Source organism: Sinohyriopsis cumingii, chromosome 8 (genome assembly GCF_028554795.1).
Source record: "Sinohyriopsis cumingii isolate HCF-2022 chromosome 8, ASM2855479v2, whole genome shotgun sequence".
NCBI classification, from domain to species: Eukaryota; Metazoa; Mollusca; class Bivalvia; order Unionida; family Unionidae; genus Sinohyriopsis; species Sinohyriopsis cumingii.
In genome coordinates, this window is record NC_142968.1 from 121,992,580 (window position 1) to 122,017,570 (window position 24,991).

The window sequence follows — 24,991 nt, forward strand, 5'->3', positions numbered from 1 at the left end:
TATAGGTGATACACCCCTGTAAATGTGACAATTTTACATTGATAATTCGCAAATTAGTCTGAAGTAAGCACATGCATTTATATTTCACGAAGTTGTTTACACGCTCTGTTATGTACTCTCTCTCTCTCGCGCGCGCGCGCGCGCTCAGTGCCTGAAGCAAAAGCTTAAGAACTTCTAGACCAAAAACAAAAGAGTCATAGGTCAACTTTACTGGTACTTTATTTATTATAAATAACTTTTTGACACGAAAATATAAGAGATCTATTGCATTTATATGGACTGTAATTTGTTTGAAAACATATATTACTGTTATTGTAAAAACGAATGGATACAGATGATTGATAATATTATGTAAAATGTTAAAAACTAAATGAACTAGCAACAATCTCAGGATATCAAACGTTTGATATGTGCAAATACAAAGTTGACCCTTTGTTTTCGTTATCCCCATGCTTCTTATTTGAAATAAAACTCGGTCTCATAGACAGAGATTCACGAACTGATACATTGGCACGATGATCCCGAGAACTGAAAGAAAAATTAAAAGGAAAAATGTTGTTAATCTGATGAATTATGTATGAAGACGATAAAAGTAGAAACATGTGGAAGTCTCAAACATTGATTGATTTAAGTGGTATGCATCTCAGTAATAAAGAATGGTAAGTTTTCTTTACAAGCAAAATTAGCGTCCGGACATGTGATATTTTTAGTTCGCTGTTTAGTTTTTTAACACTGGAATAATGTATTATGGACGTCAGAATAGCAGCTGCAAATACTTTAGCCATTCACATCGAAATACAATGTTTGTCTCGTGGATGTAAATGAAGAGTCTTTATATCCTCACAATATACTAAAATTCATCTGTTTGAGAATTCGTTTCTAATGCCGTCTTCTGTTTGCATCTGTAACAAGGGCAACATAAAAGACAAAACTTGGAATACATTCATCAAGTGGAGTCTAGTATAAACGAAGAAATCATAGTAACTGCCATATGCCTAATTTTCCATAGAACCTGTTGCATGAAGAAATATTAAAGGTCAAGTATGTGTATATAACAGTGGTGTTTTAAATTAGTGGCTTACCTGCCCACATTGATTTAAAGTCACTCAGCCTGTTTCCACCAGACGTGCAATCTGAAAATAAAAATCTAAGTAATCATATCATGCGTTCGCCTTCATTAGGTCACAGACAACTAATTATTTTGAAAGGTACGGAACCAGGCTCTATGACGCAGAATATTAACCACCGTGTTTAAAGGAATGAATGCCGCTGATAGGTTGAAAATACGGAATAGATATATCAAACCGTTTCCAAAGGAGCGGTATTCATTTGTGGATGATTTTCATAATTGAATTATTACAGCGGACCCCCAAAACGGCCAAATTTATCTATAGCTTCAAAATGCTAATAGCGAGAAAACTCCTTTTGTGTGTGTGTGTGTGTGTGTGTGTGTGTGTGATTTGGATTTTTAACGTAGCTTTAACAATTTTTAAGTCATTTCGCTACGATGTCTGCAGTAAGACTGTTTATAGTGACGTCTAGCACTGGGGCATCATGCTGCAGACATGTAGCACGATGTCCCACCCAGTCACATTATCCTGACACCAGTCCGACCAGTCATAACACTAACCTCTTAAGCTGTTAGTACCATTTTTGTAAGTCTTTGGTATGACTCGGCCGTGGATCGAACCCACGACGTCCTGTATCTGAGGCGGACGCTCTAACCACTAGGCCACCGGAGCGGTCTCACTGATAAAAGACAGATTATAGGTACATCAATACATTCAAGATTGGAATTTATTTTGAATGCCACTGGAATTCAGTTTGAATTTCATACATTTTGACTTGTGATAGAACTTTTAGAACTATTTCTATATAAGGAAATAAATTATATGCTGGATTTTACAAAACTTGTTGGTTATCGCTCTATTGTATTACTTAGTTTAAGACCACAGATTTGTATCATTAGTTTGCCACTAGCCCAATCGTCGATAGGTGGATATCACTGCAAGGTACTGATCTATCTTACGACGATGATGAAATCTGATGATGATAATTTGTTGTTGTCAGAATACAAACCAATTACGCCCAAAATCTCAAATTTTCTAAGAAAATTTCATTGGACATTTTAATGTAAACTTTTGTAAATTAAACAATTTATTATGTCTTTATTATTTGTCTTGTTTGTCTCTGTTTTGTGGTTGCCTTTGACAAAGATTGAATGGGAGTCAAAAGCTTTTAAGCTAGTTTGTATATTTATAGGCGTGTGTATGTGTTTATAAATATGGTTTTCTTCTTCTTTGGACAGAAGAGAGAGAGATACAGTTTGTTTTAGCTAATGCATGTAAAATATAATTAAAAGGAACGGAAAACTTGAAATTAATGTAATTTGCATTTCGATTATGTTTTCTACAATATTGAAAATCACACACACACACACACACACACACACACACTATCAGTGAGGAGTGGGAGTGGCGCCGTTCGCAATACAAGTGATAATATATGTCTATCGGCAATAGGTAGGTCTGACACATGGTAAACATTATAGGCCATATTACGGGCAAACATCAGCATGATCCATAATTGTAACAGTGATCGTGGTAATATTATGGACATGAATAAAGGCAGCGAAATTTGTAGCTGTAATAATTTTAGATGAGTTTGCAATAATGAACTAATACGTTTTAATTCAAATGGCACTGGTATTCAATATTTGTCCTTCATCTTTTTCATCAACTACGGAAGTAACACAACAGACTGGGCGGGGTCGGTTTCAGTCAAAGAAATTAATAATGTGTTACTGAAACCATGTCTGCATTGTCAATATAAATATATCAGGACATTTACAATGACATATAACTTAACAACCCAGCATTGTCCATCTTAACATAGATAATTAAAAGTACACAATTATAAGTACTATAGTGACATATGTTATCGAAAAAAAACTCCGTTTCGCAGTCAGAAAATTAATATGCGTGAATTTCCCTAGTTGTCCTAAAAGTCTAAACATGCATATAAAGGCTATCAAAATGCAGTATAAGTAACTGAAGCTGTCCTGTTCTGCGGCGTTGTAGTTTATATATAATGTCTCCAGCAACGAGTGGTTGGGTAATGTAGAGAGAGAGAGAGAGAGAGAGAGAGAGAGATAGCATGTGCACACAGAAAACGGTACAAATGAATTCTTTAGTTTTATTTATCTACTTGGTCAAATATTTTAAATCATGCACTAACTTAAATAATGCAGTCTGAAATAAGAGAACACAAAAGACTCGTGATGATTGGATTTGTTACCTATGATACACATAAATGATGGACGAAAGAAATCAGGGATAATTAAGTACCAATTGTAACCCTTAATAAAATTGCAACTAGTTTAGTGGCACTAATGGCTCTAAGTCCTAGCATGCATGTGAGTCGTACTGGCACAGTCATATCTAAGTCCTAGCATGTATGCGAGTCGTACTGGCCCAGTCATATCTAAGTCCTAGCATGTATGTGAGTCGTACTGGCTCAGTCATCTCTAAGTTCTAGCATGTATGTGAGTCGTACTGGTCCAGTCATCTCTAAGTCCTAACATGTATGTGAGTCGTACTGGCCCAGTCATCTCTAATTCCTAGCATGTGTGTGAGTCGTACTGGCCCTGTCACCTCTAAGTCCTAGCATGTATGTGAGTCGTACTGGCCAATTCATCTGTAAGTCCTAGCATGTATGTGAGTCGTACTGGCCCAGTCATCTCTAAGTCCCAACATGTATGTGAGTCGTACTGGCCAAGTCATCTCTAAGTTCTAGTATGCATGTGAGTGGTACTGGTCCAGTCATCTCTAATTCCTAGCATGTATATGAGTCGTACTGGCCCAGTCATCTCTAATTCCTAGCATGTGTGAGTCGTACTGGCCCTGTCACCTCTAAGTCCTAGCATGTATGTGAGTCGTACTGGCCAATTCATCTGTAAGTATGCATGTGCGTCGTACTGGCCCAGTCATCTCTAAGTCCTAGCATGAATGCGAGTCGTAATGGTCCAGTCATCTCTAAGTTCTAGCATGTATGTGAGTTGTACTGGCCCAGTCATCTCTAAGTTTAGTTTGCATGGGAGTCGTAATGGCCTAGTGATTAGTTTAATTTGTTGTTTGGAAACGGAAAATGAGAATACTGTGATTCAGATACCTGACCTAGTAACATTAATTAATGATTATAATCAGTTAAAGACAGGGCAAGATATGAAAATTTACAAATGTTTGCTTTATATCCTGGTATTAAAACCTGTTGAAAGATCCAGTAAAAGTCGAGAAAACTTAGGAATGCAGGTGTATCTGCTACTCATTAATACCTATATCAATGACTATGGTCCACAAATACGCACAAATAGCACAAATGCCTATATCAAATACTATAGTCCACCCTTTTGGGGAATGTGGGCTCAGTCAAGAGGGTATAGGGCTTGGTGCGCGCATGCAAAGCGACGGTTGCTCCACAAAGTAAAATCAATACAGCTTGGACGAATCTTTGTGATAGGGGCAGTTACCTTCTAAAAGCTGACAACATAATCAACACAGATCTATGGTCATTACTTCAAATATCAAGGCTTATTATATAAAATGCATGACAGGTCTCGTGTACAGCGCGAATAGCGTTGTATATTGGGATGTTTTACACCAGTATAACAGGGGTAATTTGAAACTTAAGCATAACATAATACATGTATGTCTAATCCGAGCTACATTCAAATTAATTTCATATTTAGCTGTGATGTTATAAAACATGAGGCTTCGAGAATGTACGATACATATATGTTTCATCTGATATAGCGCAATGCTTGGAAACCGCGATAACTCGGATCCGGCTAATGTGGGTATGTGAGAAAGCTTGCCAGTAGCTTCTCGTGGGTCGGTGGTTCTTTCCGGGGTTTTCCCGGGTTCTTCCTCCACCATTAATACTGGCCGCCATGCATAGCCTATCGTGTGCTGAAAAATGGCGTTAAACCCTACAACAACAACAACCGCTATAACTTAGTTGGTTCAGCGTAAATCTCGTTATCAAAAGACTGCGTGTTCGACACAAGCCAAATCCACGGATTCAGATCACTGTTCTACGTTAACAGCCATGAATGTAGTCTATTAAATATTTTATGGCAAATTTCCTCTATGTTTATTAGTGATCCCTGGCTTGGGTGTAGGCATCATTAGTAGTGATTTAAAGACTATTGTTTATGCCTTAGTTGTTGTTGTAGGGTTTAACGCCATTTTTCAGCACAAGATATGCTATACATGGCGGCCAGTATTATTGGTGGAGGAAGAACCCTGGAAAACCCCGGGAAGAACCACCGACCCACGAGAAGCTACTGGCAGACTTTCTCACGTACCAACGTTAGCCGAGCCTAAGACTCGAACTCACGCAGACAGAGTTGAGATGACAGTGATCTGTAACGGTGAGCGTTTTAGACTACTCGGCCACTCGGGGTCCCGTTTATGCCTGAGAACAACAATTTTCTGGTGTGATTGTTTGAATGCATTTTGGTTCAATACACTGAGTAATTCTCGTACCCATGTATTTTTGATATCTTTAAAGCTATCCTAGCAATACCTGATAACCTATGGTAAGACCATCGTTGGAAGTGTCTAAGAACATACGTTTGATTGGCATATCATTCATTTGGATTTGGACACACTGGAAAGTCGAGTACTGCAAAATCTTTAAATATTGAACATATATAGTAAAAATAGTTGTGTACTCAGTCCAGCTGCCACGGTGTGTCCTAGGTAAAGTAATTTACCTATAATTCCTCCGTAAAAGTGCAATTAAAACCACTCAGCAAACAAACTTACATATTCCGAATGTTTCAAGCGGAATAAGAGGTGGAATTAGTATGGGACCACATAGAATCATATATAACCAAACACACTAGTTTTTATTTCGCGATTTAAACGGTTCATTTGGGGATTTCATATCGCAACTGTCCCTGGTTTGATTATTTTCACACGTCAGTAATTTGTAGGTTCTATCATAGTTCTTCTGTTACTATTGTCATTATACAGATTTATTGCTCGATCGGTTGGAACACAAGCACACACTTACTGGACAGGTGCCATGCAAACAGAGAAAAAATCTACATCGACATTAGATCCACATATGGGCCACACATGTGGGTGGTTGAGCATCCGCAAATGTCAACTGGCATTTTGTATACTATTAAGTGTAGTTTGTTAGTGACAACGTAACATGATCAAGCTCTTGTGGTGTCTGTGAACGTTCAAATACACGCAATGTTCTAACAACAAGATGTCCACATTCTGGTCTGTCTGGCCCAGTTTGTGACGACAGCGGCAGTACTGAGTAAGACAATGGTTTTGCAGGTATAACTATTAAATATAAAACGACTTCACGAGTCAAAATGCAAAAGACGTAGGTGTTACAGCATATGCGACTCAATCGGTTCCAGAGTCTGTCACCAAATCCATGACCATGATGCCTATTTCCCGCGTGCGGTGAATCGTTGACACAAGTTAATCAAGCATAAATACGCTTCGGAAATGACATCTAGAATAAATCAAAACTGGTCAACGGGCGCCCTATTTCCATCAACGGCGAGATCCTAAACGAAAGCCGCTGCCGCTCGGGAATCTTTGACAAGGTCTTTTCTTTGTCTCCTTTGTTTGTGAGGCACTATACGTGCCCAGTCCTCCTTTTATAGTCATCCCGGACGCAACTCCGACGGCCCTAACACAGCCTCTTTTGCAACATCAAGATCTTGAGAAGCCAACTGCGATACAATTGCCGCGATGAACATAAATACTCCACCGGTCTTTTGCACTTGTGTCATCTCTGACTTGGATAACTTGAATGGCCCCGAGGTGTTCGTTTGTTAGGTCACATTCAGCTGGTGCAGGTTTACTTTGGTTAGAAACATTGGACAATTCCAGTAAACTTTGCCCGTTCTGTTTAACGTGAATGTGTGTTTGACCCTAAAATATCACTACGAAAACCTCTACAACACCTGAATGTGTCTTGGAATGGACTCGTGCAGGAAACCTTGCTCGTTAAACTGGGCTCGGCGCTGAAGTATACGCAACTGAAATAACTATTGCCACGGGTTACGTAACTACTGAGTTAAAGGTATAGTTGATATGATTAGAAAAGTCACTTGTGTCTTTGACAAACATCATAGTCGTGCTAGCAGACTGCGCGAGTACGATAATTATTTTATCGACATCAACGTTGCCGAAAATTGCTTCGGTTCCCTCTCCGTCGATGAATAACGTACACTGCTGAGGAACGTCATGATGATGTACTTGACAAATCATACTTGGTCGTTGGTACCGTATGCGACCTTGATTTAGGCGCTTATAAGCTTTCGTTGGATTTTGAAAATCCGCATAGCCGTAGGACCAAACATCTCAAATGACTTCCGCGAACACAAGCACATCAGTTCTCAACTACAGATATTGACAGCCGACACGCTTTTTAGAATCAAATGTGGAAATCGTTGTCGCGAGATTGTCTCGATCGGTGCCAAATGAGTTTCAGTAAACATGTTCCAGTCGCTCATTTACCCATAAGGATAGATTTCTTTACGCGTAAGCAAGGCGAACGTAGAGCTTTCATCAGTACCACATTATCTACTAGTCAATGTAAAACGGTCATTACCATTTGCTGCAAGGCTGCTCGATAGTTTGTCTAGGCTAGAATTAAGGAAATGCAGCGAGTTAATAAAATGCAGCTAAACCAACCAAAACGTCATGTATTGTTCCATGTTATTGTGGATTACGGTTATTCGACCTTTTGATTCCGCTGCTACACCTTGCATAATCAGGTAACCATCGTACCAATGCAGGTAATGAAGCATCACAGGCAATTTCGTTTTGCTAGCGGTAATTTCACAACTGTATAATGCATGCTCTGTGTGTGGCTCCTCTGAATGCACCAGTGATGTAACAGTGATCACGCACTTTGGCATCAGCCCAGAAGGGACAAAAACAGCAAAGACTGGTCGCAGAAATTTGCGTTTATCATTACGGGTTATGTACATGTCTACGGCCGAGGCAAGCCGTTGTCGGATCAGTTTATTGTATCTTTGATCGATTGAACACAAAAACAACTCAACTGAGTCCTGGTCACGATACAACATTGGTGGCTCAGCCGTTCCGTCATATCTGACTGCAGTATAGAAAATCGACTTGCGCTGAATTCCTTGCAACCTTCCTTTCACACGGGACTGATTCAAACATTCGAAGTTAATTTCAGAATATTTTTCTAGATTAGGACATGATTTTACGTTGCTGTTTTTCACTTATTCCAGTAATAGTCATGGTTGATTGGCACCTGTTGGGTGCTGCATACATGCATGTAACGTCTGCATGGACATGTTCTCTCCTCGTATTCAATACTTGGAAAATCCGTTATTTACATAATTATGATACCGCGTCTCTGAAGCATGCAACAAGAACAAATCAATATCATGCAACATCCATATATATTTGCTTTGTTTTGTATGGATTGTCGAATCGGCTGTAGGTTTTTATTCCAATCGAGCTATTAACAGCTATATCAAGGCTGAATCATGACTTACTGCTGTCGATAACTTTTACTGGGAATTCATTGTTACCAAAGTTAAGTTCGCTCAGGAACTGTCGGTATTTTTAAGGCTGATCTGTATTATCACTTGCAGGATGTAGCGCATACTAAATCTCCAGTTGAACGTATTGACTGTATTTATTTATACTGAACACGGCTGGGCTCAAAACACCGCTGCCACCAGAAATTTACTTGACCGAGCGGTGTCAACCCTGGCGCGATTCCCGCTGAAAGTAATAAGTTTACCCCAAATTTCCAAAGACTTCCATACAACTTCACTTGTAAATTAGAAAGCCCGACGTGTCCGTTTTATATACAAATTTCATTCTAATCAATGCAACACCACATATAAAACAACCCGCCAAATATCCACTAACCGCACACCCGCACGGCTTCTCTTCGTTAGGTTTCCGTACCCCCAGCAGTTCTCGCCGTAGAAACTATGCAGCTGTCCCTTAACACAGGGAACCATTTTACCGACGCCACCCTAGGCCAGTCAAAATATGGTTTCCAGGCACTTTCCGACAGTACAACTTCACTAAATTTGCCACCATGGCGACATAAACTTATCTGCCGAGTCCCTTCTTATTGATTTCATTGTGTAATTTACCTGTTTCCTACCGTAAATACTGCCACTGCAGTCACACCACCAATGTACACCGCAAGAATTCCTTAACACTGGGTGCTATAACCAAATGCGCATACTCCAAATTTATTACAATACCTTAGAATTTCGATATAATTTGACCCGCGGAAAAGCTCTAACGGCGAAATTTGCCGTCCAAGACGTCCAGAGTTCATAATAACCCTGAACTGGTGTATTTATTTTCCAACCAACGTTTTGAGGATTTTATCAACAGCTTATTAATTTCATCATTGATGGTCACAGTCCATTTACGATTTAAAACCACACGAGCTCTATTGCGAATCCACGGGTTTGTGAGTTTAAACATATCATTGTCACGATGTGTGGCACAATCAAATTCACATTCAAAACTATCTCCATCGTAACCACGGACGTGCCATCGAGCTGTATTTTTTATATAATTTCAGTATGCATCTCCGAAACAATTATATAACGTCTTTACCATGATTTTTTTCCGTTGGGATAATTGCCTGATAATCTTGTAAGTTACCAAGACGTTTATGTAAGTCAAACTCAAGAACTTATAGTCGTTGTAAAATCTGTAATTGTAGACACTTCCGACGCCAGCGCCGCTGATGAAACAGACACAGAAGTCATAGTAGTGATAGCCAGGATTGAAGCGATTGCAGTTTCTGATCCTGCCAAACCAAACCAACATACTACAATAATTTTTCAATTAGTAAATGATTTCCTTATATCTAAGCATCCAAGTGTGATTCAACTAAGGCAACACGCTCAAGAGAGAGTATTACAAATATCAGATGATGTGAAATGATGACATACTTGTTATCCTAAGACTTCCCCAGAAGATCCATAGTTGACTGTAAATCAGCTTCATGAAATGCTATAATTTATCAAAATTTCAACAGGAACCATGCCGTCTGAAATAGCACTGATAGTTGGTCATAAACGAGAACATCGTCGCCATAGAAAACATACGATTGCTACTGTGGTTGCCACATAAGCGCGCTACTTCCAGGTCCCCGAGTTTGAGTTTAATAACCGCCGTGGTGATTTACAAAAGTATCGCGTACGAGCCAGGAAAAGACGCAGTATAACTTCATTCAAAGATACGTCTAAAATCGAATCAACTTTACAGCGTACATGTACCTCTGCATTCTCGAGTCGACAAGACTCTGAGATTAATAATGAAAACCTTTGCATGAATTGTTTAGACACTGTAAAAAGTCGCCAACACATTGTCAGGATCAACTGTAGATATATGAATGGAAGTTTGACTGTATACTTCCCTTTTAAATCTTTGTCTCGGGTCGAGTTACATTTCAAGACTAGCATGTATCCCGTGGATACCAGTAATCAATGTAAAACAATGCAGACATTCGAAGTTTTGAATGGGCTGTTTTGTTTACATTGCACCCAGTAATTAATAATCAGGATCAGCTCAGAAAAATACTGCGGTAGAATTAGTGAAAAACGGCGGCGTACTATTAAGCCAGCTACTGGTAAAACATTCTGGAATCTACTGCAGTGCAACGGAAAATGAAAGTATTGTATATTATCTACGCGAATTCAAATGTCTGAACATTTCCCTTAAACCTGCTGAGTGAAATACAATGATAGTAACTGAACAAGTCCCATGCCGGTTTTGTTATATTTGTTTTGTCAAATGTCACGGGCAAACTGAACCAACAATGTTGTATCTTGGTCAAGACTCAGATCAAGCTACGGCGAAATCAGTCAGAAAACAGTTCTCCTTCCCAGTGGATATCATTATGATTATCATTAGCGATACAATTCGCGAGCTTCTGCATTGACTCAACGCTGAATCTGCGATCGCGCCTTTCGCTCCACTAACGAAAACGTACGCAAACACTATCACATTACTGTCATGTATATAGGAGTGCATAGGAGCCGCAAAAAGTCCATAAAATCTACAGTTGGGAATTTACCCAAGTAAAATATAATAAAATATTGCTGCCCATGGTGCTTTATAACCAAATTGGAAGTGATGGTCACTCAATAATGCAAGGAATAGTAGTGGCATCAAACACGCCAATAAGCGTAATCCCCAACAACATAGGAAATATATGACCTTTAGGCTGGACTCGATGCCGTTCATTGACTTGATGCATTTTCTTAATTCCGATCTGGACATGTTAGTCAGTAACTTTGCTGCACGAATCCTTAAAATCATCCGCTGATATGGTGCCGCTAACTCTTGTAAGTTTGAGTTCAAAACTTAAAAAAGAAGTGAACTCATTCGAGTACATGAGCAGAGGGGAAAGGTTTACTGATTTTCAGTTAGAACCGATCGATGCATTTCATTCAGCGTTGCCTCGAGACGATATTTCCGCCAACAACTATAAACATACAAACAATGGCTGGCCCGAGTTAATTTGTCACGCCGATAATCCCGAGTTTAATTTGTAAACAGCTGTGATTTTGCTTGTCGATGTCTTTCAGATGTTTCGTGACACGCTCATAGCTGCATACAAGCACAACTGCGCAGGCTGCTTTTTGACACTGGGAACTACTTGGGACGCGCTATTGACAAAAGCCAAGGTTGACTTGAAATTATTCACAAATACTGATCAGCTTCTGTTTATTGAACTGTGATATTCTTAGCGGGATCTCCTTATCGAGTAACTACGTTGAACCTACTTAAAATGGTCACCATCATACTGCAATCGGCTAATACATACATCACCTATTATAATGTCCATTCAACAAAATTGTTTCATAAATTAACCTATATTATCAGTGCAAGAAATTAGTAGTAGTCTGCCTTCATGAGACCAGTAAATTTACATCTGTAGCTAAAGTTGTTTTGTGGGAATGACTAGTGATGATTTAGCATGACTAGTAAATTTTTCAGACTACTATTTCTATCCATGAATTAATTAAGCATTGACCTATCGCTCCTTTTAACAAGTGTGAATACAATATGCCATGTATCGTTTGATTTATTAAAACCTGTGGCACTTGTAACCTTAGATATAATCATGGCAGTGATAAAATATTTATATGTTAAACTGAAAACACATGTTTTTGGTTACAAGAATGTTCTTACCTATAACTGTAAAATTATTAATTTCAGAAGCAAGTGGAGTAACATCAGTTCCTGTCATCTTGTATGTCATCGTACATTTGAACTCTGCTTGGTCGCTACAGGTCAGTCCTACTCCATCAATAGTCATTATCAATGTACCTGAGGTTGGAGCTCGAACAGGCAAAAGACCCCCACTAGCGTTTGGTGACTTCATGTCCGGTGGAAATTTCTTTGTAATTTGATATGCATCTACTGATGCAATATCGACATAATCTTGCTCACTAAATCTTTTTCTTGAGATTTCAAGTCTATAGAGTGTTTCTATGTTGCTTGTTCCAGTACTGTTACATTCTAATTCCAATCTGGTCACAGGATTTGCAGAACTCAAACCTACCACCTTGGATGATGGAGTAATAGTCATTGAAACTCCTTCAACTGTCAAGAACAATGTATAATTATCAGAACCTGTCACAAAAGCATACACTACAAACAAAAGACATTGAGAGAGACTTAAATATTGAATAAAATATGAACGAAGGATTAATCGAGAGACAGACTTAGAGATGGACTAAAAGGTTGATGAATTTTAAATTGTATCCTCCTTCCCAAATTTACTGAGAATTAAATACATGTAAAACAAGAGTCCCTCAAAGGTACATATTATCTACTGGTCGGACAATCTTTCCAGCAATGCAGTACAAGATAAAAACTTCTTTTCAAGTGCTAAGATTTGAAACCATCTATGATAGTATTCAGCGATCAAAAGACGTTTGAATTAGCTGCTGTGGTGGATATAATGGATATCAGATGGAACCATTTTCTACTAAGACTAGCAAGATATCATAAGAAGTCTATTGTTGAAAACTCCATGTTCACCTTTTCTGAAGAGTAACAGTAGCACGGCTTTCAAAATGGGTGCTATGGCAACCCAGTCGGATATAAGATTGGCAAACATTTCGTTTACGTCCATCCAGACATCATAAGAAGTCTTCTGGTGAAATCACATGTCAATATTGTTGCCGTTAAGGAAGAGTAGCGATTAAAATATTTTCAAGATGGCCTGGAATAATGAATTTCCTAACAGCATTATTTTCATTTCATTCCGGACCATCTAGATCACACTGTGTGTATGTTTAAAGCAATTCTCGAAATTGTTTAGAAGGAATAGTGATATAAAACGTTTGATAATAGATAGGTGGAACACGGACGACGGACAGAAAACCATCCCTTAATGCCTCTTTGTCCTTGACCAATAGAGCTTAAATTCTTTCAATTCCTTTGAAAACAAATCAAACTACAGGCCTCACGAAAACAGGAAGGTTTAACTTTTTGAAATAAAAAGAAACATAAGACAAAAGCCTTAATCTCATGCTTATCACCATTTATAGCAACATAGCAGTGCAGTTTTAATATCCATGATGTACATAACTGAAACTGTCAGCTCACACTTTAGCCTCTCACCCCTAGGGTCTATTCAGTTGTGTTTTCTAAAGCGTCACGCCAAGAAAATTCGCCAAAGGCATTATATTTTCAAGCCCATGCTATATACATAGCTACTGTATATTTTTGACCTAATTTATTACAGAAACCATAAAATGATAGCCAAAGCAGATTTCCAAAATGCTTTTTTCTAATTTTCTTATTAGATTTCAGAATGCTATGTAAGGGATTTGTATGGCTTATTAGCAGCAATTGCATCAAGAAGTGTTAATTTAATGACCATTTTCAATAGTCTGCAAACAAAGGAGTCGGTCAACTTGGCATAAACGTTTGTGACTTTCATTTAAAGCACATTTAAGTCAGATTTTCAACCAATGCTACCTCTTAATTTTTGTTAATATTTTTGGAGGTTTTGTAGGTTTTATTGAGCTTTCCTTTTCTGAAGTATGGGCTGGCATCATATATTCAGTTGTCTAGAGACAATCCTTATAAAAGTTTTGCACCAGTTCCATGGACGTAACAGATGCTAAAAGGTAGAGTTTCAATTCGACACATAAGACAGGCTTCCATTTTCTCATGTAGCTGTTGACAATCACGTCCGCTCCATATAATCTCTGATCTGCATAACGGTTCGTTTGATCTGTGAAATCCTTATAACACAACTGCCTTAACTAACCTATAAGCTTGGTAGCATCGGGTTCTATTTAATACTGAGAATGGTGCTGTCCAGATTGACTCTTATTTTTGTCCTGCACGTCGGAATCATACTCAGCATCATTTTTTGTACAGAATCGCTTGTACGTATTTCCATGAACACATTCCCATAATCCATTTTTAAACATTAAAAATCCTTGTCATCATCGCTGTCATGAGTTAGTATTTGCCAAATGAAATGATCATCTGAACCGTGTTTGGGCTCGAAGTTACCACATAGCGCGTTTTTTAAACAATATTTGAAAACCTTTTTGTGAACTCTGTGGTAAAGCTACAACAGAATGCATGTTCGCAGTATCCAATGCACCAATCAAGTTTAATTTTACAACCATTCATATCAAACTGAAGTACCAGGATGGGTAAACATTTGCTTATTTGAAAGAATGGCATTTAACCCACCAAGCTCAATGGCAATTCAAATGAAGCCGTAACAAACATGTGAAGGATTATGAAACATTTAGAATTAACATGCGCATCATGATCTTAAGCCCAAGGACTGAGAGTCTAAATAGGTTTGACATCGCATTTGTTCTTAAACAAACATGTTAATGTACGGACTTGTCTGTGTATAAAACAGACAATCGATATTTTAAAGATGGTATCAGATACATGATTAAATTAGAAAGAAAACCATTTCTTGGGTGTCACGAAGGACACAAAATTTATGCAGTGAAATTAGGAATTATTAACCTGGTAAAACCTCAAAACAAGGGCGTACAATTAATGTCAATTTAAATCTCCCTCGATGATGATAATTGATATAGAATATCCTCAACTATATTTTGTAATATTAATTGATGAAGCAAACGTGGCGTCCGGTTATATATCCAACTAATTTATAAATACAGTTTTCATTTCCTAAACGTCAAGTACAATACAGTCAGATTATTTTTTAAGTGCATCCATCATCCCACAATCAACGTCAGTTGGATATATTTAAACATCTTTTGATAACTGTAGGACAAGGATCCCACTAGGGTCGTGTGTAACATCGTTTGCTGAACAAAAATCATGCAATAAATGTAAAAATGACACATTAATTTAAATGTATTACATTAGGAACCATGACCATATAAATCTGAAAAATCATAGATGCAAATATATTCTGTCAGCTATAATCTTTTCCATTTGTGACTATTTGTTTTGAGTCCTCTTGCACAATTCATAATCTTTAGTGATGATTTCAGAAATTGTGTCCTATTAATATCCAAGCTGCTAATGAGTGTTGTTTTAGTAGACCGACTTTAATCGTCAATAGAGCAAGTATGATTGGTTCTTTGGTACTTCCGTTATCACACAATGATAACATTAGTCCGATATTTTCAATGAACTTGCAGGACAAAGATTGCATTGGCGTCTTACGTTATTTCTTTTTTTGGAACAAGTTTTCTTTATCAAGATTTTAGCAAATACTAATTGTAGGAGAATGTACAAGCACGGATATGTAATATGTGATAATGTGGTGATTATTGGGAATCTACATGACACACACATGCCATGCTTGATAACCGTACATGTCGAATTAAAGCTAAGAGAAAGAGAACAGCGTCAGAAAGCGCATTTCATGGCATTAACCAATGAAGACTCTTTATGCCAGAGATTTATTAAAGGAGGATGCAAGGCACATCTTACAATTATTATGATGGTTATTTTATTTATGCATTGACAACACTGGAATGCAACGTAGGTCATCAAATTTTACCTTTCTGAATGATTCTAGTAAATGTACTCACGAAAAGATTAAAATAAATGTATGCATTTCCAACTCCAGATGGACTTTTTGTTCAAAGTTCTCCAAAAGTGCCAAGCCTCTAACAGATTTGTTGAATAAGAAATCCAAGTTTCAGTGGTCTGACAAGTAACGGGAATCTTTTGACAAATAGAAGACCATCAAGTTTCATTGGTCTGACAAGTAACGGGAACCTTTTGACAAATCGAAGACCATACTTAAAGGTTCACCAGATCTAAATTTCAGTCACATATTTAAAATGTCTATTGATGCAAGTAATATATGGGTTGGAGTAGTATTGATTCAAGAAAAAAACAATTATCTAGAGTGTTATTTTTCTACTAACAGAGATAAACAACAGATTCTACAATCGAGAAGGAGTATTTGGCCTAATATTGGCCTTGCAATATATTAACACTGTATGCTAGATCAGCGACTTTCCTGATTTTATTTTGTGTTCAGTGATCACAACCCTTACTTTCAATAACAAAATGAAAAACAAAAAATATCAGTGATCATTGAGATCGAGTTTTGATGCTCCAAGAATAAATCATTGACTTTAGTCACTTGAAGGGAATAAACAATTTGATTGCAGATACAAAGTCACATGATTTGAAGGACTATATTGCTTTATTTTGTATATATTTTTGGTTACTCATAAAACATCTTACTGTGTACTTTTAATCAGTATAGTATCAAATGTATGTTTGACTAAGATGCAAAATTGTTCTTTTTCTTTATGGGATGGGTTATCTATATTTAATTAATAATGTGTGCTTGACATTTGTCCGCGATTGAGGGTAAAATTGTGGTTTAACTGGCCTCTGTCCTTTTTCAAAGATGTTAAGCTGCGTTTGGGTTCAAGACCAAGCCTTGATTACGACTTTATCATAATAAAGACTATAAGTGTTGACGATATTTTGGGAAATTTCCATTAGTTTTTCAAAACTTGATATTGCGGCATAGGTCAAGCGGCGATTACATAGAGGTTTTCTAAATAAAAATTTATCATTCCTCCATTAAATTCAGCCTGTGGAATTCTCATGTGCATGAAAACTATTTGAGAGGAACTAGTTATCCAAAATACCCTTTTATAAGTGATAAAGTGTGTTCATTCACGTTTGGAACTAAAATGCTACTTTGGGGACTATGACAGACTCATTCAAAGACATTCTGGATTATAATATTGTAATACATCAAGATATTCAAGTCTAGTGGAATTCGTTTGAAATATTCTGTAGTTTTGAACTTGTGGTAGGACATTTAGGACTATTTGGAATTTAATTTTTAACAATATTGTGAGTTCATTCTAAATTTACACGTTTTGTTCATCGGAAATAAATTGTTTACTGAGTTTTACTAAACCTGTTGCATTTGCTACTTTCTTTTACAAAGTTTAAGACCAAAGAGTCATAAACACAATACTCCGTTTCTTGTAAGGATACCTGCTGAAACTGGTGGAACCAAATATAGATCCTTAAAACAGATGGTGGCTCTCGGAAACAAAACTAGTTTCCATCAAATATTTCGGAAGGATCCATGCATAGTCAGAGGTTTAAAGCCTTTGAACAAAGGATCAGTATGGCACGTACTAAGACAATGAAAAGAGAGGACATGACAGAAGAATCTGTGACTTCCTATGACCATCTACCTCCATCTTTAGACTTCCTCCCATGGCCCTTGAAGACACCTCTTCGTACGAAAGATGGACGGAAAGCGGTTTTGAAATGGGTATGACAGTTAAGGACCGAGATCCATTTTCCATCTACCTTTCAAGATGAGGTTTCTTGGCCAGTTTATTCGTGCCTGGTGATCACACAAATCGTCGAAGAAAAATATAAGGACACTAACCCCGAATAACGTCTCCACATCAAGTGAGAAGGCTCATAAAACGTTTTTCCTGTTACTCAAGGAAATGTCTGATGTCTCCAGGACTGTATATCTGTGAACATGGAGAAGAATGAAAGAGTACCATGAATATCTAAACGTGCGAGTCTCTATGTGTCGCTATTGTTCTCAATGTATCTTTCCAAAGTGGCCAAAGACAACGAATCGTCCTTCGACAGATTGAGAGAGGGGGCTGCAACAGTTTCGCCTCGGAGGCTTGAGTTTTAAGGCATGGAGGGACTTAATGGATACATCAGCCTTGGCTCTTGCATATATCCACAGCAGAGTGGAATGAAAGTCATTAGTTTGCCGAGTTAAGTATGCTCATGGAACGTGAAAATACGCGACACACCAATTATTTTACTCCCTGGCTGTCATTGGCTATCTGACAAGTTGTCTGCTAAGTCCCTAGCCATCGCTGATAGTGTCAGATAAGGAAAGTCCTTTCGCGATTCCTTCCCGGAAAGAAGATCGATAAATTTGAACACCCAGAGTGTTTGGGGCACACATCATGGACAAAAAGGATGTAAGCCTTGTTTACTTCATTCTCAAAGCTCTGAGCTTCTTTCTCGACCAACTTCATCCTCCTTTTGATAACTGTACACTACACCAACTGTTCTAAAAGAATTTCCATGCATTCGAGATACTATGATTGCTTCTTTATAATCGCTGAGTGTTTGAAACTATCTTTGATATTCATGAGCGACAAGGCTTTCCAAGTAGCCACTGTGGCAGATAAATTGTATGTAAGATCGGTCCATTTTATTAGGACGAACTAGACACCATTCAAAAACTTTCAGAGAAAACTCCTTACCAATATAATCGTCAGTTCAGGATTATTCATCACAATATTTTCACTCTGTGTATTTTAGAAGCTATCTCTGAGGTCAGATCTACATTGTTTAAATTCATACAAAATAGATATAACAATTGGTCATTTAATCGAGCTCATGTCAATGTTTATGTCCATTTAGGAATAGGATCAATAATAAATTTCAAAATGGCTTTCTTGGTGGCCATATCGAGTGTCAGACTGGTACCATTTTTCTTTATTACCAAATCGACAGCATAAGATGTCTTCTGGTGAAAACCCAATTTTAATATGACTTTCCATCTCGAGCCGTATCGAATAGATTCTCAAAATGGCCGCTATGACAGTCATATTAATGTCAGAACAGCACAGTTTTATTTGATGTCAACTAAACACCATAAAAAATCTTTTGCCTAAACCCCTTTGATGATATGACAATTAATTTATAGGGAATAGCAATAACAACATTTTAAAATGATTTGTATGGTGGACATATTCGATGTCAGATCGGCACCATTTTCTTCTAGAACCATCGAAGACCAACCAGACTTCATAAGAAGTCTTTATGTGAAATGCATATGCTGATATGGCAATCCATTGAGATGGAGTAGAACTAACAATGTTTTCAAGATGGCTGTTGCTATCATATATCCAGGATTCAGCTGCACCCCTTTATTTTTATTTTGATCCAACCATACAGCAAAAGAAGTCTTTTGGTGAAAGCCCCATGCCGATATGACGTTTCCGTTCAGTACAAGCAGCGGTGACAATATTTTCAACCTCGCTGCAGTAACAGCTATGTAGAAGTCTCATTAGCATTAGTTTTCATTTAGAAACAACAACATGAGAACTGTTTAGCTCAAAGACTAGTAAGACAACCCATTAAGAAGTAGTGGCAATTGCAATATGTTCAGGGTGACTTTGATACTGGATGTCTGGCCAGCACGATTTTCATTTAGGACCAAACAGACCATGGGAAGAATGAGCGTATAGAGTTTTACGACAGTCTTCTAAACAGTTTTACAGGAGTATCAAGAAAACAAACATGTGCTGATGGGCAGTCTTTTGGCTATTGACCATAACGTAAGCTCTTCAGGTCTATGACTCATGGAGTTAAACGTGTAAGCGGTGCTATTAAGGTTGTAAACATGAGATCGGAAAGTTTGATGGCGAACTTTGTTTTTCTTCCATTTTTATCCAGCTCGTGTTATTTCGTATCGTGCTTTCACAAATCGACAATTCAGACGTAAAAAGCTGGGTCTTTTTGGTAAAAATTTTGGAATCTTTACCTTTTTATTGTATGACCGTGATAGCTTATGATGCATCACCTACACTCGAAGTTCCAGTTAGTGCTTTTCTTTGTTCAGACGTAGGAGTTCAGGTGGGGAGGGGCGACTCACACTTTACATTTACTTCATTTGACTTATGATGGGATATAATTAGTGCTTTTCTTTGTTCGGACGTGGGGGATTTAGTGGGGGGGGGGGCAACTCACAGTTTACATTTACTTTGACTTATGATGGGATATAATTAGTGCTTTTCTTTGTTCGGACGTGGAGTTTTTTTTCGGTGGAGGGGGGGCAACTCACAGTTTTCATTTACTTCATTTGACTTATAATGGGATATAATGAAATTTGGTTGGAAAGGAAGACGTATCTTAAGATTACCTCGTGTGCGTCATACAATATTATCTGGTTACTTTGATTCACAAAGTCCATCTTAACAAATGCTGTCGATAGTCACATAACATAAATAACAGACAGAAAGTTTTGCCAGATACATTCATATTTTTGCTAGCGATAAAAGGCTACACAGAATGCGTCGAAAGCGACATATCGCAACACGGTCCGGCATGCCGAGTAATCACTTTTACACCTTAGCTATTATTACCAAAAAACTAAAAAACTTCCTTAGTGTTATAAAGTGTTGTAGGAACGTTCGTATTGGTAGACAGTGCGGCGAAAACTTAATTGTTGTAATACAGTCTGTTATATACCTAATATGCAGCTAATATTCCCGATTATGATACGATATTTGTGGATAAATTAATCATTTTTCATTACGAGCTGACATTTTGTAAAAATGACAGGACGGACGATTTAAAAGAATACTACTCTTACCTGGTAAAATTATACTCAGCTGCACTAAACAGACTATGGTTAAACTCTGGTGCATCTTCTTGCAATGTTTTCATAAATATTTCACACAGTCACGAATTGGATGCGTCTGTATATATGAATGACGGAAGTAAAAGTGATTGCCACGTGTCTAACACTAGAATTAATGGAAATCCTTAGTCACCGGATACATGTCTACAGCATTATTATTTTCTCGTATATAGTCCGTATATAGTGTCATCAAGTTTAGCGATCCTTAATTCTGAATCATTAAATGTTTTCCTATTTCCAAAACTTCATAATAGAGCAAAGAAAGATCGTGTGCTAAATAAATGAGGTCAACTCCTATTCCATCTATTTCTGGTTGATAAACAGTATTTTACAAACTTTCTTGTCGGAGTACAATTAGATATACAATAAGACTGCAAGCAATGTCGATGAGCATAATAAATGTGGATAAAAGAAGCCTTTTAAACAACGAGTCGACTTTTGTATAAGAATGGCAGGATGGGGGTTAATTACTGGGGGATCATAAACAAATAGGTATCTTTCGAGAGGAATCCAGAATCTCCTGCAATTGGAATTTTTCCAGGGCATGCCTTTGGCCATCTAACTGCCTAGATATTTCACACTCATATTAGAGAGGGGGGTGTTCGGGAAGCGTACAATGAGTACCACCGTGACATCACACACTGAAGTATCAGGAATTACGGGCGTGATAAAGTACGAACAACTATTTTCAAGCAATGAAACGGAAAATCATGTTCATGATGTTAAAGTTACTTAGCATATTTAGTCACGCTGTTCATGCTCACAAAAGTAGCATTCCGTTTCAACTAATTGCAAGATTGCGTGATCAAGCGATATAAGTTTCGAAACCATTATAACCTGAATCTTGATATTTTTCCATCTCCCTAGTAGAATAAGCAGAGATCATTGCAAATGGAGTCAAAGGTTTCTCGACCTATATCCAATAACACAATTTGTTTCGGGAAATTGACGTTGGACAAAAAAAGCTGTCTGGTCTTTAGTGGATTACTCTCTTTAATTATATTAGGATTACATGTGCTGTTATGCATGACTATAATTTTTGTTCAGGACTATAATTCATAGTTATAATCTATAACGAAAATATTACATAGCTAATTTTGTACACGGATAGAGATACTATTTTAAGACATTAAGAGTTCCTGTAGATTGTATAGGATTTGCAAACAAATGTTGTCTAGTTTCTAATAATAAACATGTTTTCAAACAGGAGTTATTTATGATTGGTTGGTTAAAATTATATGGTTGCGTACTGTGACGTAGGTCATGTGAATATGTATTGTAAAGCGATAAATTGAATAGTAAGGTTTGTCACGTAGGGTATGTTGGGACATATTGTCTTAATAACACTTGGACGTGTGTATAACGAGAGAACTGAGCAATTAATTCATTCCTATTTTGGGTTAATTCCTATTTCTGATTGTTATTACACATGTTGAAATCAGTCTGCGGATGTGTTTACTGATGTGTTTAGAGATAATTTGAAAAGAAAAATTTGTTTGTATTATACATTTGAATTACAAAGTCTTCATCTGACGAAAATATTATTCTTGGACTAGTGTAAATTTATTAAACTGAGCTCTGGACAATGCCATTTTGAATGCTGGTTGACTAGTACATTCGATGATCTTTTTATTTACAAGGGGATCTAACCTAATATTTTTAGTAAAATCAAAATCTGAACCTGAGGGGGCGTTCTGATTGCCGGTTCAAATTCTTGATACAAGCTGCATTTGGCTTTTTCTTTTTTTATTTATCCTTCTTTGCTCAGAATTTGTAGTTCTCTCTCTTCTTCGTTAGTATATCTTCTTCTCCTTTTCGTTTTGAATTTGAATTTGCCTCGCTATTTCTTTTTCTTCCTTCTCTTTTTGAATTTGCATTTGAATTTCTTTCTTTATCTATTTCCGCTTTCTGATTTTGGATTTATATCATTTCTATTTTAAGTTGAAACTTCGTAGCTCTATTTCCATCTGGTTTTTTAATTGTCGAACCAAACATAGATTTTTTTAAACTAAGAGCATTTAAATAAATTTTCTTTTTTCCACCAAGTACTGGTATAAAATATTTTAAGTTTTTGTTTTACCAAGAATACTTGTAGTTCCGAAATAGATTATTGTTTAGCAGGATGAAGCAACTCGTCCTTTTGAAGGAATCTAACCCTTCCGGTTTTGAAATAAAACTCTCCTCTCAGATGGCATTGTTAAAGCTTGTTGGTTTCACTACGTGAAATCAAGATGTCTTCGACTGAGAAACTTCCGTACAAAAATCATTTCGAATTACAAAACAATTTTAAGTTCCCTGTAATAGTTCTGAAACTCGTTTTCCGGACGATTCTATGGCCATAAACGAACTAACGGAAGGAAGCAAAACCATGTTGTAAAAGTTAACAAATAATTTAATTCTCTAAGATAAAATTATGAAACATGAGGCAGAACTTCACAAGATAATAAACTAAATGCACATTACTCCAAAAACGTTCAACACAAGTCTAAGCGTCCAAAAGAAACGAGTGTTGCTAACGAAGTCCAGTTCCACGAATACGGCTTTCTGCATAATTTCCTGTTTCCTCTTAAATTATATCTAAACACAACTTTAAAACATCTGCAGACTGATGTTAAAACAAGATATGACATAAGAATGACATTTAGTGTCCAGTTCTACCTTTTTGTATACACCCATAAGCCCTGAAACGAAATATTCCCTACTCAAGACGAAATATTTCATAATAACTCACTTCGTAAAAGAACCAACCTGACCGACCCATCCAGTGGGATATAATTTAGTTCTTCTAAGAACCCACCTGACCGACCCATCCAATGGAAAACAGCCCCAAACTCGTAAACAGGTTTATTGGTAATATTCTTATTTAGGATCATAAACACCAATTATAGATCCTATGAAATCTGCAGGCACCTATCAAAGGTAAAAAGCACATTATAAATATACATTTACTCGGTACTTATATAGTCCGGATAATGTTGATGTACCAATACAAATATCCATCCTCTAAATCCATTCATGTAAACCTCAGCTAAAGTAGTTAATCATGACAAATTCTAATAGATCATGTTGATGACTACAGTTTGTATGTTTCTTAAAATGAAAAACAAATTAATCAAATATTATCCGTCCTACATCCATATTATCATAACACAAAAGTAGAGTATGCTCTACTCCAAAGAAATAACTTTACAAACAATATAGGTTCCATAGAAACGCTGAATCTGGAACACTTGGGCTCCGTTGACTGATAAAAAGATGAGACCCTGTACCATTCAAGGCTAATATGCAATTTTCTAATTTATAATCATCTTGCTCATTAAATTATTTCATTCTTGTTCATCCATCATTCATTTCTAGCTGAATTCATCAATCTCCCTATTATATTTTTATTCCATATTATCTGAATCCTAACCTCTGTCACTTCCATTGCAGTTCAGGATCTATAATCTATAATTGCCTCTTTAGATCAGCAAATTACATTCTTACAACAACATGTACACTCCCTGTTTTATCCAAATAATACTGTCTCGTGAGTTTTGATTATCAGATACAGATAGCGGTCATCCTGGTTGATAACTCAAAGCCCATGAGATTCACTCAGTAAAATCTGTCTTCTATGGAATGAGAATTGTAATAGCTTCTAAAGCAGATTTTGAGATCAATAATTTAAAAACAGGAAGAAACACAAAATCTCAGGCTTTTATCAAGCAGTTATAGTACAACTACTTTCATATATTAAAAGAGAATGTTCATGTATACGCCAGAGACAAGGTGGAGTGAATTATGTAATTGTGTTCGTTGTCTACTTATCATGTTTAAGCTAATTTAAGAACGCTGTTTCAAACTCATAAGCATAAAGGTCAAGGTCACTGTCTGAAAGAATAAACGTTTCTTCGTATTAATTCAGTTCTTTACAGCTACCAAACTCTGCGACTCGCCTGCACTTGGGCTAAGGAACCTAATTATCAATTTCAAGATCAACGATTCAAAAATAACCGTGACTGAAAGAAGA

General features: G+C 37.1%; 1 protein-coding gene across 1 annotated transcript; it reads right to left on the bottom strand.

Moving 5' to 3' along the window:
* Nucleotides 1–201: 201 nt before the first annotated feature.
* LOC149794542 (uncharacterized) lies at nt 202–21,045 on the bottom strand. The gene is made up of 4 exons (XM_089966592.1): nt 20,932–21,045; nt 12,252–12,665; nt 1,083–1,133; nt 202–528 (listed from the first exon to the last, which is right to left on the bottom strand). The coding sequence occupies exons 1-4, from the start codon at nt 20,984–20,986 to the stop codon at nt 479–481; spliced, it is 570 nt and encodes a 189-aa protein (XP_089822718.1). The 5' UTR covers nt 20,987–21,045; the 3' UTR covers nt 202–478.
* Between the last annotated feature and the right edge of the window lie 3,946 nt (nt 21,046–24,991).

Excerpts from the sequence above, each read along its gene's own strand:
- LOC149794542 (XM_089966592.1), bottom strand. The coding sequence starts at position 20,986 with ATGCACCAGAGTTTAACCATAGTCTGTTTAGTGCAGCTGAGTATAATT. Across the intron at positions 12,666-20,931 it reads GCTGAGTATAATTTTACCAG|TTGAAGGAGTTTCAATGACT; the intron begins GTAAGAGTAGTA and ends TGTTCTTGACAG. Across the intron at positions 529-1,082 it reads CTTTAAATCAATGTGGGCAG|TTCTCGGGATCATCGTGCCA; the intron begins GTAAGCCACTAA and ends TTTTTCTTTCAG.